The sequence below is a fragment of the Pagrus pagrus genome (genome assembly GCF_965226575.1).
Source record: "Pagrus pagrus genome assembly, chromosome: 15".
NCBI lineage: Eukaryota > Metazoa > Chordata > Actinopteri > Spariformes > Sparidae > Pagrus > Pagrus pagrus.
Window position 1 is genome coordinate 21,134,531 of NC_140199.1, and position 16,517 is coordinate 21,151,047.

At 37.8% G+C, this 16,517-nt stretch overlaps 1 protein-coding gene across 1 annotated transcript in view; it reads left to right on the plus strand.

Annotated features, from left to right (window-relative positions):
• Positions 1-253: 253 nt before the first annotated feature.
• The window catches only part of lmbrd1 (LMBR1 domain containing 1), a 65,606-nt gene continuing 49,342 nt past the window's right edge, over positions 254-16,517 (plus strand). Inside the window, exons 1-3 of the mRNA XM_084375525.1 lie at positions 254-331; positions 2,045-2,221; positions 4,849-4,912. Coding sequence (XP_084231651.1) covers positions 266-331; positions 2,045-2,221; positions 4,849-4,912 — 307 coding nt within the window. The 5' untranslated portion in view covers positions 254-265. The remainder of the gene's footprint in view (positions 332-2,044; positions 2,222-4,848; positions 4,913-16,517) is intronic.

A 16,517-nucleotide genomic window follows, 5' to 3' on the forward strand; every position in this document is an offset into this window, starting at 1 on the left:
ACATTGCCTTATTGCATTGTTGGTACAGCTCTTGGTAGAAAGGTAGGACACTGAGAATGTCGCCTCTCTTTACACTGCCGTCCTGTCCCAACACAAATGAAGCTATTCCAATCTACAGTTCACTAAATCTCCTGTATTAATCAGCGCACATATGGACTTATTATCAGACAGATGGACTTCCTGTGGAGACGTCACGGCTGATGCTCGCCCTCCACCGCGCTGACGTCACCGGGAGCACGTGGGTTTGTTATTGCAGGAAGTGAAGATGGCGGCTCAGTCGTTGCTCTCCGAGTCTATGCTCGGATGGTCTATTTTCACCTTTATACTTTTGGTAAGCGCACATAAAGTTGCCTAGTCGCTTCATTAAGTCGTAGAGCGTCATGTAATTGGTTTTGGGTGTTTTAGCGGGCGGACAGGGCGCTTTGGTTAACGTGTTAACCTGGCGCGACATGGCTCCGGTGTATTAACGTCAATATTGGCTTTGGACTGGGTTTTAGCTAACATTAGCCGTGACACACTTACAGGCTGTTGTTTTGTTAGAGGCGCTCGTTGTGGTTATTATTAGCATGCATTTATATTTTTATACTGGTAGGAACAGCGGTGGGAACTGGGGAAAAGAGTATTATTTATCGTAAAGAAAACTAACATTTCCGGCTATGTCTTTATGTTCACCCAGTTAGCCATCACAACAAGGCTATAAAGGGAAGTTTACAAAAAATATGTTTTCCGGAAGTAATGCGAACGTGATAGAAAGCAAATGCTGTTTTTCACCACAGATACAAACACACTTCCCTTTCCTGTTAGTCATATAGTTTACTTACTAGCTGTGGTAATACCTAAATGAATACCTTGAAGTTGGTCAGCTTCGTAATATGCTGCCCAATTTAGCACTCATTACCTCTGTCAGTCACATGGCTAGATCAGAAGCCTGCCAGAAGAATGCCTGGATGCCAGTAAATTGCTCTGCTTCCCTACCCGCCACTAGCACCCCTCTATTTGAGCAAACCTTTCAGTGGATCTTATTTAGATGCAAAGCCTGCGTCATTACCTGGCAAAACAAGCAGCCAGAGGCTTAAGGCTGCGGGCCTTTAATTGATCCTGTCTGTGAATGGCAGCCCTTGATCTGAAGGGACTAGTTTTAGCAGTGTCCTCACTTCTTACTGCTTGTGTGCCTGGAATATGACCTTGTCATTTTGGAGCTTCCTCTTTTTTTTTTTTTTTGTTTCTCTTTCTAATGAGTTTCTTCCCTGTTACATGACAATTCCTGTCTTTGCAGTCTTTCTCCACTCAAACAGCAACCAAATGTATACATTCATGAACTAGTTCAAAGATTTGAAATAATAATTGTCTTTTAATTTCTGCTTCTCATAAAGAGTCAACTTTGTGTTATTTCCTGTCAATACTTAACAGTGTTAGTCAGCTGTGTTCACTCCTATGCTGTAAGAGGATAAGAGGAGAGAGTATGATATAATCACATCAGCTGTTTCCACAGCGCCTGCAGACAGGCTATTCTCGGTTTATAATACACTACTTGATGTGTCAATGCTTTAGCTTGAGTATTACCTTTTTTTACATAGCAACACACACACACACACACATACACACACACTAGCTCGAATTTTTGAAGCATTTTTGATCACTCAGGCAAAGCTGAGGAGAGAAAATTGTAAATGCATTATTATAAAGTTCGACAAAATATAGCAGAACATCACTGACCCATTTAAGCTCACCATAGGTAGAATTTATTGCTGGGTTTTATGTCAAATTGTCTCATTATTTCATAATAACTTCATCATGTCCTCCTTTTGAATTTTATTCAGACAATCTTTCTGACAATACATCCAGATACAAAGTTAACATTTAATTTAACTCTTTAACTGCATATAGTCTCTCATATTTAATAGTAACATTTTTGGCTGTAGATTTGATAGATCGCTCTCGGACAAATAATTTTCAACTCACCGTATTCCTCATTTTTACTCTTCTACATAAAGATATTATTGTGTTTTAACTTGATTATTAATTGCTTGCTCTTGCTGTTTAGGTAATCCTGGCTTTCTGTTGGGTCTACATTCGCAAATTCCAAAGCCGACAGGAGAGTGAAGTCGTTTCAACCATCACAGCAATATGTGCACTGGCCATTGCTTTGATAACATCAGCACTTCTACCAGTGGATATATTCCTCGTGTCATTCATGAAGTATCCCAATGGCACCTATAAGGTTAGTATCTGTTCTTCTAATAGCGACAATAAAATCAATCTGAGAAATGTTAACGACTTTTCCTGAGGCAGCTTTTAACTTTGCTTTGTAATTTCCTTTGAATTAGACAAAGTGGATATTGTTTTTGTCCAGTCTAACAGCTGAATGTATTTCTTGGCTCATAAATTTTTTGCCAAGTCATTTAATCTGTTTCGTTCTATTTGAAGATTCAGCAAAGTGTGTAATGATATCTTCATTTGAGCTGCAGGTAATTAGGTGCTACGTGTGGGCTGAGAGCTTCTTTGATTACTTAAAGGTTTTTTTGTGTCTTTTAGTCATGGCCACCTAACTGAGGCAGCACATGATAACTCATCATAACATAATCCCTTACTTACTTCATCAAATATAATTTCTAGATTCTTTGCAGCTATAATGGCACTCGGTAGAGCACATACGTCAACCAAGGCCCAACAGCTCCCTTTATTCAATCAAGCCTAATCCAATATAAAATGAAACATATATTATTTTGGTTTTTATTTGGATCTGCATCAAATTGTACTCACACAAATACACCAGATTTTTTCGTCAAGATCCATGGATTGTTCCCTGAGAAATTGAAAATTATCCCTATCAAAACACCCTATCTTGCAATGTGAAAGAATGTGAGTTAAAAAGCCGGGACCCATCCCTTTATTCTTGTCCACACCCAAAGTTAATGGGGTTTATTCTGGGCTGAGACAATTCCTCCATCAAAGTTTCATGGATATTTGTGAAGTAGTTTTTGTATAATCCTGCTGACCAACCAACTAACAAACCAACCAGCATGGGCGAAAACATTACCTCTTTGGTGTAGGTAATTAAAAATTACAAAAAATACACTGGATGCACTGTGAGGGTCATGTTTTTGACTTCTCCAGTGCTTTCAATACAATACAGCCGGCACTGGCACCCTCTACAAATCGGACTTCATGCACAACACTTTGATACAGCCATTGTTGGATATGTGTCTGAGGGGAACGAACAGGAATATAGCGGGGTCATCAACAACTTTGTTAAGTGGTGTGAATGCAACCACCTGCATATAAACACCAGTAAAACAGCTTCTAGAGGAAGACACCACAGATCACACCAGTGAACATCCAGGGTTTGGACATAGAGATGGTGGCAAAATACAAATACCTGGGTGTTCACCATAACAATAAACTGGACTGGACTGATAACATGGATGCCCTGTACAAGAAGGGCCAAAGTCGCCTACATCTGCTGAGATAACTGAGGTCCTTTGGTGTGCAGAGGACATTATTTCAAACATTTTATGACACTGTGGTGGCATCAGCGCTCCTTTATGCAGTGGTCTGCTGGGGAGGTAGCAACACGGACAGGGACAGGAAGAGACTAAACAAACTGGTAAGGCCAGTTCAATGGCCAGCTCTGTCCTGGACTGTCCACTGGATTCCATAGAGATGGTGGGTGAGAGGAGGGTGTTAGCCAAGCTGACGTCAATCATGGACAACACCTCTCACGCTTGCACCAGACTGTGGAAGCCTTGAGCAGCTCTTTCAGCAGCAGACTCTTACACCCACTGTGTGAGAAGGAGCACTACTGCAGATCATTCATCCCCACAGCCATCAGACTGTTTAACTCAAGCACTACCTGAACAATCACTTTCCACTCACTTTGTTTTTTGTAAATATCTTATTTTTTCTATTTATTTTTTATTTAACTTTATGCGTATTTGCCTGACTCTTTTTCCTGTACTTGTTGCATCTTGAGCTGTTGTAACAAGTGAATTTCCCCGTTGTGGGATAAATACAGTCAATCTAATCTAATCTAAATAAGCAATGAGGCATGACAGCAAGTGGCTTGTTTGCTGAAATTTGACAAGTGGAAACAGAAAAATATAAGAGTAAAAAACTCTGAAGCTTCTGATGGGAAAAAAGATCATTTGAGCTTGGCTCAGAGCAGTGAGAATCATGACACTGCAGAAATTGACAGAATGACACAGACATTTCCCTTTAGGCTGTTACTCTTTAAAAGCAAAACCTGGTTTTTAATCTTTCTGAACCTTTTCACAGTTTTTTTTCCAATTGGAGGATTCATTCTTAAAGTAAAATGCAGGAAATTCAAGCTTATGATGGACAATTTCCAACACCTGTGCTACCTGCATGAATAAAAATAGAAATAGAAGTCTGACAGCTCAGTTATAGCTCAGAGTTATAACTCCTCGGGCCTGTCGGTTTTGCATTATTTTTTGTTTTTGTCTAAATTCAGTTTGTGAAACTAGATAAACAAAGATGCCAGAGCACTCTCCTGCACTATAATGCCTAACATGCCTGCTTATTTGGTGTGGCCTTACCATTTCTAGGGTCTTGCATTCATTTATTAATTGGTGCAATGTGTTTTTTGTGTATTACATCGATCTTGAATTGTAGTACAGTCTGGTAAACAAATAAGTGAAAATACACCATACTTCCCTTTGTGTTGTTGTTATTTCTCACACTATATTGTATTCTATACTATTTTTTGTCTTTTGATTAGCTTTATTGGAACTGATGCCTGTTTTTATTGATTTGTATTCCTGTTGAAATTTTATTCCTGTTGAACTTGATTCTTATTTTCACCATGACTTTTCCTTGGGTAACATCCAGGAATGGGCTGCAAACAATGAGACGAGGGGACAAATTGAAGACACTGTGCTGTATGGATATTACAGTAAGTGCATTCTCTTAATACCTATCTACATGGGTGCACATATGTGTGGACAAAAATCTTAGCTGGAGAGGATTACTGCAGAAACTAATTAATCTACTTTTAGTCAGCCCCTTTGTTTGACTATTTCTATTGAATTTATCTGTTTTTTGATCTATTAATGCGTCTGCTTTGTCGTTCTGCTACAATATCAACCCTATCTCCCATTTCAATTGATAGCCGTACTTTTCAGTCTAATAACAGCTGGGGCCTGCCTGACTCACCCACACAGCAATCTTATGGTTTAGTAGTCTAACTTGTGGATTCACACTGGCTCATCGTCACAATGGTGACTCATTTCCACACAGGGCATCTCTATAGTAACTCAGGCTGCGCATCTTCCTGCACCTGGGCATTTTTGTTCAGGCTGTCACTTTAGGATAGATTGAATGCCCATACAATAGCTCACTGGTTTTAAAACATTCTCTGGCCTTTTTTAAAAAGCTAGATTTTATTCACAAAACCTGATATAAACATGAATATGGCATTCAAATGAATTGGACTAATACAATAATGAACTATAATGGGCAGTACTGCTGAAATGACACACGGTGCAAAGCCCTTTTCACAGGGTGATGTTAATGGACGGACAGATTAGTTTGTTTTCCATGATGATGAAATATATCAGAGATATTAAAACATTTACAGTGTTTTCTGGCAAAAAGCCCACTATGACCATGAAAATGAATGGAATCTGTCAGATAGCAGACAGCCTACATTAGTCAACTATAGCTGTCAATAATAAATTAGATTTAGCATGCATATTAAGTGTGCCGAAATGTTTTAGATTTGACTTATGCATTAGATGGAGCACAGAAAATGTTCCCATCACTATGTTACTAATGAACATAGTGAATTGTTTTTATGACCTTCACATGGAGGAACATTTTAGTGTCATTTATAATTTTCCAACTGTGTCTTAATGATGGACAGTGATGATCATATTTACTCACATCTTTACACTATTTGCAGTTTACAATGTGCAATCCCTGCGGTCTCTGCCTTGTTAACATTTTACTATTAAAGTCTTTCATCATTGGTCGTATATACTGTAAGTCCATTAATGCAAATATTTAATTCCTTTCTTGGTTCATGTTTATGTATCCTTGCAATTCTTGTTTTTATGTATGATTTGGCATTATTTATTATTTTCCCTAATGTTACGTATTTTTGTAATGTCAATTTTTGTGTATTCATATATTTTCTTTGCTGGACCCTACCATGATGCACCAATAGTTTATTTTCTCCATGGGTAACAGCGATTTCACTATATATTAAAGACGCTGCTTTGCATATATTGATGTTGCATCTGATTGGCTACAAACTCTTCCTCCTTCATGTGAGGACAGTCTGCTTACAGAGTAAGTAAATAACGATGTTTAATAGACCGATTAGTCAGGTTTAGCATAGTGGTTGTGAAAACACCTGTCACAAAAATACTCTTGACAGTTCTTGTCAGTTTATTGTAGGTCATATAAGACTTGTTGTTGTCAGTTTTGAGCACTGATTTTTCATTGTGGATACATTATGACTAGCAGTAGCTGTGGGTCCAGACATTGCTTCATTGACACTCGTCTGACCCTATTAGGTTTGCATTACAACGTTGTTATTTTTATTGGCTCATGAAATTTGGTTATCTCATGAAATGAGTAATTCCAGTATAGCTGAGGCTAGCATAGCCAGACCTATCTCTACAGAGCCAGAAAAAGGTCCGACTGCAACAATTCTCATTCTGGTACAGGTGAAAAGTCACAATCGTTTTGGGTGGTGCTAAGCCCAGGATGCTGTGACAGTGCCCCCTGCAAAATAGTGTCAGGGCAAGCTTGTCTCTCTCTCGATGATGCTCTCGCTAACGTGTTATTCAGTGGGCCGCATACCCCAGGAAGTAAACCCAGAAGCAAGAAACCTTTTCTGGTTCATTCACCAGGCAACAATTATCCTTCGACTGAATAGACACCATCTTTAAGTTCATATCTAGTTCTATTATAAATCTATGTTCGAGGGTAACTTTCCATTTTCCGCGTATAGGTTAGTAGCTCGGAGGTAATTGTTGATGCTTCCTGTAGTGACGGAGACTAACCATAATCCTAGCGGAAATAAGAAAAATGCTGCCTGAAACCGGTGCCCCAGTGGCAAGCTTATACCCACAGTCTACATCGGGTGAGTTAGACTAAGCTCAGTCTTACTGTAACCTGGGCAGAGGTCTAATTAGCCAGAATAAGTGAAAACACCTGTGTGAGTGTGCAGTGCCTTTCAGGCATGAGAAACATCTTGATTGCATGCAGGCTAAAAGCTCTCCTCAAGAGGGAGCTGCTGGGTCATTGTCAGACCAGTTTTACGTATGTGAACGCAAAGTAGAATAAGAAGTGGATTTTGAGGTTTTTGGCTTTTGTCATGTTTTAAAGGATAAAGATGAGATATCAACAATACAGCCTGTGACAGGACTTTGTGAATTGATTACTCTTTTATTTGGCTTTATTTTCGCCAAGAATGTGTTTACAACCTTTGTATCGTCTCTGGGCTTGTGTCCCTTGCCCTATTCTAGTTGGCAAAACAAAACAACAACAACAGCAGAAAACGCAGTGGGCAGTATAACTTTCCAAGAAAACCAACAGCTACAACTGTTCTTGTATTCTCACCAAGCTAGTCCTCACTTGTTTCACTTGTCGTAATTGTCATGTTTGGCTTGTATTCAGTAAAATGATACCATTTCACTGGCACTGACAATTTGGTTTTGGCTTGTGACATGCTGTATTGTATTATTAGTAGGTTTGGACTTATCTTGACAGATTCTTTTGCTATGAGAGAGGGCAGGTCTAGTCCCAATGGATCGCTCCATAATTCTAGTATTTTTCTGTAGTTGCAATTCATGGGGACAGTATCCAGGCTGTTTGGCTGATAAATTCCTAACTCAAAGCTATTAGTGCCATTTTATTTCTTTCTTCTTCTACTGATTGTCATATTAATGGATAACATGAGTGCGTTGTCTTTGACGATAGCAAATTCAGTCATGCCAGAGACACTAGATCACACGTTTTCGAACAGATGCTGGCTTAAAGTGCCTGTCAGCAACACTGTTATGTACCGTCTGTTCAGAAATGCCAAATGCAAGGAAGACAAGCTGTCTCCTTGCCCAGATAGCCCAATCAAAGAAACCACTTCCACTGGTGTGGTGACATCAGAAAATTGGCTTTCACAGACCACAGAAGACTGAATGTGAATCCAGCATAGAAGGGACGACAGAATAGGGTCCTCTGGACACAGTACACGAGTGTGATTTCATACACAAGATTGATTTCCTCTGTTGCTATCTATACTTTGGGTAAGTTATCTCCTTAAATGGAAACTTTGCTTCAAACACACTTAAACAAATGAATCATTCTGTCAGCTTAGACTTGAATGCAAGGCTGTGTCCCATCAGTAATTTAATTTATTTAATGGACAAACTGCCTGGAAACCATGTTCATGATGCAGCAGTTACACTCAGGAAATTTGTCACACATCAAATCAAAAGCTCATATAGTTGCTTCAGAAGTTTGCTTATTATGTATATCTCTATCTGATCAGAAAGTTTGAGAATTAACCTAAAGTCACAATCTAAAACTTTATTATTGCTTTGTGTGACAGTTAGACTTCCTTTGAATCAAACGGCACTTCATATTGTGGGATTCATGCTATGCTGTTTCTAGTCTTATTCCTTATTCCAGTCTTATTCTAGTCTTATTCCTTAATTAAATGCTTTGATTAGATACATTGTCTTTATAGTTTGTTCATGCTTTTCACAGAGAAAAAAGAAATGTTTTTCTCACATATACATTTTCTTATCCAGCAGAAAAATCTTAGACACACCAACAGTATGCATTCTAGGAGCTAGGAGAGGGATAAGAGCAAAGCTTGAAAGATTTAGCTGCTTGCCTCAGGCATGTATACATGTGATCATAGCTCCAGGACTGTGTGCTGCAGAATGATCGGCTTGCAAATTTGTTGTGGTGTTGTAACCTTTGGCTGTAGATAAGGAAGGTTGAGTGCTTGTAACACCACCTGAAATACAAAAATCAGAGCCTTGCAGTTTTGATTGATACTGTGCTCAGTTCCTCCGAGCATATTTTTGGAATAGAGTTACAGTGCATTTTAAATATTGCCAATGTATTCTAATCTTAGGGGTGCCTTTTATTTATTATTTTGACATGTTCCTCGGGTCATTGCGCTTTGTTGTTATGGTTAGATTTGTAGTTGTTTTCTGTTAAGCTGACAGTAGGTGTTATAGCAATATATTGTGAGATTGTTGAAGATTTTCTGCTGAATTTGATCAGTTGCCTTGGCTATTTCAACTTAAATAATAATTTGTTCAGATATTGGCTTACCATTGATTATTTTTGAAAGTCAAATGGGATTCATGATGCATTTCTACGTAGCAACACGTCTCTGCAGCAAGGGCTGTTTGTGGAGATGACAGTATAAGAGGACTGTGTGCTGAGGCAAAGTCATCCTTTGTTGAAGGCTACAGTGGTAGGCTAAATATGAAAATATGATATGTCTTATTTTGGCTGCAAAGTCTATGTTACTGTTTTGCTGATTATGTTTATGCATAACCAGAGACTCTTTCCTCTCTGTTTGGAGGGACATTCCTTTTTTATTTGCCAGTAGGTGGAGACCTAGCTCCATGTGTTTTGTATGCACAGCTTCCTTACAGATCTAACCTTTAAAGTGGAATTTTCTTTAAGGCCATATTTGACAGTACTGTCCATTTTTCTCTTCACAAATAGAATAATTACAGGGTTGACATAAAGATTACCTATTTCCTCCACTGGAGCATGTTTTTCTCCAAGGCAGATTGATTTGTATTCAGTGGTGATCACAGTTAATAAGCATGTGTATGTCCAGTGTTTTTTTTAGCACACTATTTACTTAATATTTGAAATCACTTGATGGCCTTACATAGCTGTCATGTGGTGAATTTCTGTCAGTTTCTGGTTCAGAAATGTGTACATTGTACAAGTCTTTCATCAAACCTATAATTGATATTGTCAACATTTCTGCAGCACCTTTGAATCCAGTTTCCTGCTGTATAATTACCCTGTGGAGTTTTATAAGCACAACATTGTCATGGTGTGGTAGTTATTGGAGGTAATTATAGCACAATTCCATTGTTATTTTAATGATTTTCTTTTTTTACTTTTTTTTACCAGGTTTTTATTCTATTTTTTAAAAGAAACTCCTGCAATTATACAGAATCAGTTGGAGTGGGTGATATTTAGTGGTTGTTTTGCAACCTACTGTTCATTGAACTGGATGTGTGTTTATGTGAATGCCCCCTGTGCGTCATGTGAAATTTCACCGTTGCTCAGACTCCTTTTTCTTGGTGGCTACAGTACACATTAACAGTAACATCATAAGTAGGTCAAGTAAATGCATTCCACTTATGTTACATCTTAGATAAAAGCATGCATTTATGACCATGATGGGTAGACTGCAGTTATTTGCATGAAGATGCATAAAGAGATAATACAGAGATAATCAGAATGTTGTAATGGCAAAAAATAGAAAGTGATAATATTCTGTCAATGTGATATTTACTTACTGTCTGTAGATCATGTACCTTGCAGTTATTCACAAATGCTATATAGTGTAATATTTGATACAATGTACTTTTAGCTCTACAGAGGGCATGAATCTCTGTAACTTGAACACCCACTTCCTTTTAGAGCCCAAATAGCTTTATGTGATCTTTGATGAACCCTAAGTTTGAAAGCCTAGCCTTTCAATCTCCAGCCTCTGTCCATTTATACATTTCCTTGGACTGCTCAGCACTTCAAAGCAGTCGTGCATAAGACCCTTAAGCAACAGGGCAAAATACCCCTGGGCCCTTTGAATAAATCATTGCCTTTCTCTGGGCCTTTTTTAACGCCATTTGTAGAAAAGAAGCAAGAGAGGATGCAACCCTCTTGTAAATACACTGCAAGTACTTTCTTTTTGTCTGTGATTCTTGTCCACCTACATGTGCTGACTGAATTTTATTGGAAAGTGGTAGCCTAGTACTTCTTTTAAGAGCATCCTGAAAACAATGACAAATTGCAGTTTTATTTTGGAGGACAGTTTGTGTGATACAAAGGGCCTTCGACGATAAGATCATTGCCCAGTGTGCAGAAGAAGAAAAGGGCACTTTTCTTGCCATTATGTGCAAAAACCACAACCCATAGCTCTTCACGTCTACCTTTCGTCTGCCTCCAAATATTGACATTTAGACTATGGACAAAATTGTTAGCATTCAGTAGGGTTGGGCCATCTCATGATTTCTGAAGGCGCCCACAATATACTTTTCAGTGATCGCAATATATATATTGATGTCCTCTTACTTCTGTTTTCAAAACTTCACATAACCTCATTGACTTGCAGAAATGCGGAACATAAACATACCAGTAGAGTTTGCCCTAGCATGCAGTAACCTCTTAATGATAGAAGCCTCTGTTAAAACAAAATACGATCCAGCTTATAGATAGGTATGCTTATACCAATATATCTATAATCAGCAAATGTTGGCCATTCTGATGTACTGGTGTACTAATTTCTCTCCCTTTTCTATCATCATTGTTTTAGCAATCAATCTTAGAACAATCATCTCAGAGCTTTTTTTTCATGCAGATGCCATTTGCTGAATTTGGCAGAATACCTAGTGTTCATTTATACAGTCAACAAATGTTAATTATTTGGTGTTTGTTACCTATTGAGTACATGGGGTAACTAACTTCTCTAACAGATTTTGTTACTCAAAATCGTGCTCATAAATAACTTGAATAGATTTTTAAGAAAATAAAAACTGTTAACTGATATCTGTTATTGTTATTTCAAATGAAGCTCTATAGACACAACTAGAATGGTCCTCAGTAGAGTGAATACCTCCACCAAGGCCCAACAGTCCTGTTTAATTCAGACTAAGCCTATCCAATATCAAATTCTGTCTAAATTTCAAAACACCCTGAACTGCTTACCATAATTTAAGATCACCAGATGTATGATCTGCACCAAGTTACTCTCACTTATAGATACAAGCCACCTAATTGTCCCAGATTTCTTTTTGACAAGATCCATGCATTATTCCCTGAGAAATTTAAGAAAATGTCAAAAATGCCCCATCGTGCAATGATGAAATAAGTGAGAAAATATTCTGGATCCACCAGATCCGCACCTAAAGTTAATAGGGTATTCTGGGCCGATACCCATCCTCCATCCAAGTTTTTGTAGAGATCTGTTTACTAGTTTTTGTGTAATCCTGCTGACCAACCAACCAACAAACAATAAAATGGGTGCAGGAAAAAACATGACCTCCTTGGCAGACGTAACAAGCCAAAAGAGAAAGTCATTAATAATCAATTCTAAAACACTTTTGCCACCGTGACAGTAAATATGATATATGTTATGTTGATGGATGTGTCATTGACTGTTAGCCTGCCAAAAAGCTAAAAATAACATTTCTATGTCCAGCTTTCCAATGATCTTGTTTACGAATAATGCATAAATGTCATCACTTCATGATGAACGTCCCTATTACTGCACATGGATCCAATATGAAGACAAGATTGATGAAAACCTACTCTGAATGCAGGCATTTTTTTCCTTATATGTCCTCAATTTCACATTACCTTCTTACCTGATTTCTTCAAATTACTTAGCAATAGAAATGTATGGTTTTTACTAAAATTCCAAAATATAATAAAAACAAAAACAAACACACGCAGCCTCTTCTGAATACTTCTGAAGAAATGTCCTGAAAATGTGTGTCTTCTCGATGTGATATGTTTTATGGGTAGAATTAAGTCTTTACTCTCCTCTCCTGACAGCCCTAATGATATTAAAAAAGGGGTGAAGCATGTTGGTTTATTGCAGCATGGATGTAAGCTGTGATGTCCAACACTGAGAGATCTATGCAAATCTTGCATATGGATGTCTTTAATGGTCAAAAAATTAGAATCTTCAAATATCACTTTGCTTTAATAAGAGGCTGTTATTATTTTTTTCCTGTAATGTATCTAAGTGGCATGGTGCAGTATGTATTCTGTGAACCTCCTTTTAGGAAGGTTGGTTGTGCTCAATGGAGCTTTAAAAATATTGAGACTGGCTCAGGAACCTTTCGATAATGTGGTGCACAAAGATGTTGTTCGTCTTAAGAGGTTCTTCCATACCAGCTCACTGCTCATGTCCTTAGAAATTACACTGACAAGGTGACATGTGGAGTCCATTTGTGACTTCTTTTCATCCCAAAAAATCTTGCCATTGATCAATGGAATGAAACAAAATGTTAAAATGTGACAGCAGACTGTTTTCATTTTGCAACAGTTTATAGTCAAGCACATGGCAACAAACTACAAAAAACATTTGGATTGAGGTAAGAGATTCTCCATGCATAATTACCATCTGCAAAAAACCTATAGGTATCCAGAGAGTTTGTTTACTACTCTCTGCCATCTTGTCAGGTTGGAGTCAGTAAATCTAAAAAAATTGGGTGACAGTGTGAAATGTGGGTGTGAGAGAGGTGGGCCAGGAAGAGTAAATCAAAACAGTTGAGTGTGATAGCCAAAGAAACAGTCAATGCAAACATGCTGCTAATATACTGTAAGAAATGGGAGTCAGCACATCTCCTGATATGATATTGTTTTGGCGCTTATAGTGTTTATTATTTAAGTATTGATATACTGTGATTTTGGATCTTCTGTTTTAAGGAATTATTTTATTCTTTGTAATAAAAATGATCCTTACAGACATGTTTGCAGAGTCTGATACAAGTGCATGGGAAACAAGGGAAGGGAATGTGTTGTCTCGGCTTTCATGGTTGTAAACAATTGAAAACATAGTTAAAAAAAGCAGCTACATGCCCTAAGTGTACAGTTAAAAATATTCTGGAGTAGGTTTTGTGACTTTAAAATTTCACTTTAAGAAATTATTATTTGATACTGAAAATGTTTCTTCTTCTATCTTATCATACCTTTGTTTGACCTATAAGCTGCATTAAGTGGCTTAACAACTAACAGCAGTGAGTCTTCATAGACTATCAATTTCTTTTGTCTCGCATATTAGCTAACATCTGTTTACTCACACATAAGAGCAACACGGGCAGCATGTCCTTCATGCTACCTGTCAAATTTAGATCTAATATCCACTTGTGTTTCATCCCAGGTTTGGCCCTCCAAAAATGGTGTCTCCCCTGATGTTTACTGAAAATGAGAGCGCAAGCTTGTAGTGTCATACCTTTCAGCAAGTGTCTGTACAGACAGATAGTTTCTTCAGTCTCTGGAGTCCTTTGTCAGAGACAGTGTTTCTGTGAGATATCTCCCCTGGCATTTAATTTTCACAAAAATGTAATACATTTTGCCAGTCTGCAAGGGACAAGAGTCCAGGTGCTAATCCCTCTGTGGAGGGTCACAGTAAGGTGAGGACAAGGGTCTAATGTTTCTCATTAAGCCATACATGGTACTGGAAGTGAAACTATTGGTACTGCTCTGATTCAGAGTTAATAATAGTAATAATTAGGGATGCCCTGACGACTAATTTCCCTGATGTTTTAGGCAAATTTAACCTTACATTGGTCGACTAGTCTAAAAGCATTAAAACACTCAAACACAGTCAAATTGAGCTAAATTTAATCCACAAGGTTAAACATTGTCCCCTTAAATATTGTGTGCATTATGAGAGCCTTTTGAAACTGTTAAACACAAACCTCAACAGCCAAAACAAATTTTAAATGTGTTGAACTTTGCACCGTGCATTATGAACCTTGCACATTATCCTACAGAACACTACAACCCACTGATGAAAGGTAACAAATAACACTTATTCAACGTAAAGCAAAATTCAAGGTAACAATGTCTTTTAAAAACATTTCTGATTATTACAACTTCTTTCATCGTCACCGTAATTGCATAGCAAATGCGTAAATAAATCTTAGACACAGCAGTAAACCATCAGTTAGTTTGTAACGTATGCTCGTTTTTTATAAAGCAACATTTTACTCGGAAGTCATCTTTTTTAAAAAACTTTATTTAAAGCATTTTCAGTGTAAATTTTGATTACATTAATAAGATAATAATAATCATAAGTTGACCTGCTGACTAGTGAGGTTAGCAATGTTTAATCAACTGGCCGACTAATTGTGCACATCCCTAGTTATAATTGTTATAGATTTCCATAAATAATTATTAAGACATAATAAGGTATAACTATTGTCCTCACTTTGTTTACCCAGCTGGCACTCCATTGGTAGACTATAAGCTTTTATAGCCACTTCTCCTACCAAATCTCCAAAATATTATAATAGATTTATTTTTACTTTTTTTGCTTCCACCATGAGTAAGTTGGAGTATATGCTATATATGAACACAATAACTTTAAAGGGTTAAGCAAGGACAATTAATTATTTAGTCCTCTACTCTCTGTCAGGGGGATAAATGTGCTAAACTCTTATCCCTGGTCAGGTGTTCTTCCCAGTAGAAGATCTGCTTAGAGAGTAATGGATGATACATGGTAATGCAGTATGACCTATTCTCTCAGTATGTTAATATTCATGGTGTTATGATTAATTTTACCCATTGCCTTAACCCACAAGCATATGCCAACGGCTGCATACTGTGCATGGCTTGCATTTATTGGCTCTGGCATCATCCTAAACTCAGTTTGTCTGCCTCTAAATGAGTGTAAATGGATACCTTAGTGGAGCAATGAGCATGTGTTTATTGAAAGTAATGCCCTGTCACAATCACAGCTGGCAAAAAGCAAGCCACTATAACAGTGACATTCATTTGTCTGCAGCTGAGAGAGCGTTTTGTGAAATATAGTCCATTTCACAGGGTACATGTTTGTACTTGCTTGAGGCAATGCGGTCTTGACTGATACAGAGCGGTTGTTTTCCACATGTACATTGAAGTTGAAGTGCGGTGCTGATGTTATGGATTAAGTGGTTATCAGCAGCATGTTTTCGATTTAAATTTGTTGTGTAGTTTATCATGCTATCGTCATATTGCTTCAGGCATGTTTTTAGTAGTTCTTTTTTTCTTATGTGAAGGCCTAAATCTCTTATGGGTTGATGGTTTAAACCCTTTCATTTAGTTAGATTTTGGTGACGTTAAATTGAGGCCTGATTCATAAATTAAAAACAGCTGCTGTCAGATCAAACCTCTCTCCCAGGAAAAAAGTGAAATTGATGTGTCTGTGGTGAGCTGTTTGCCTTCCTGCACATTTTTTTTTAGTTGGCATCACAATGTGACTGGTGCTAATGATTCACATTATCACCTCAAGGGGCTATTGAGCTATGCCAACCATGTTGCTGAACACATCTTTGCAACATGCTTTTCTTTGAGTTATTTTGGGGTTGTCTGGGCTGTCTTCACTGACATCCATTTGCTGCGGAAAGAAAAGCCCCAAGCTTGAAATAGCATCTCTCTATTTAAGTGTTTTTGCCTCACCTCCATTCTATGAATTTCTAATGTATTTGAGTGTTGGTCTTTTCTCTATAAAAGCTGCTTGTACAGGGAGAACCAAACAAACAAAAAAGGCTTGGATCAGAGAATAGAAAGTCTTT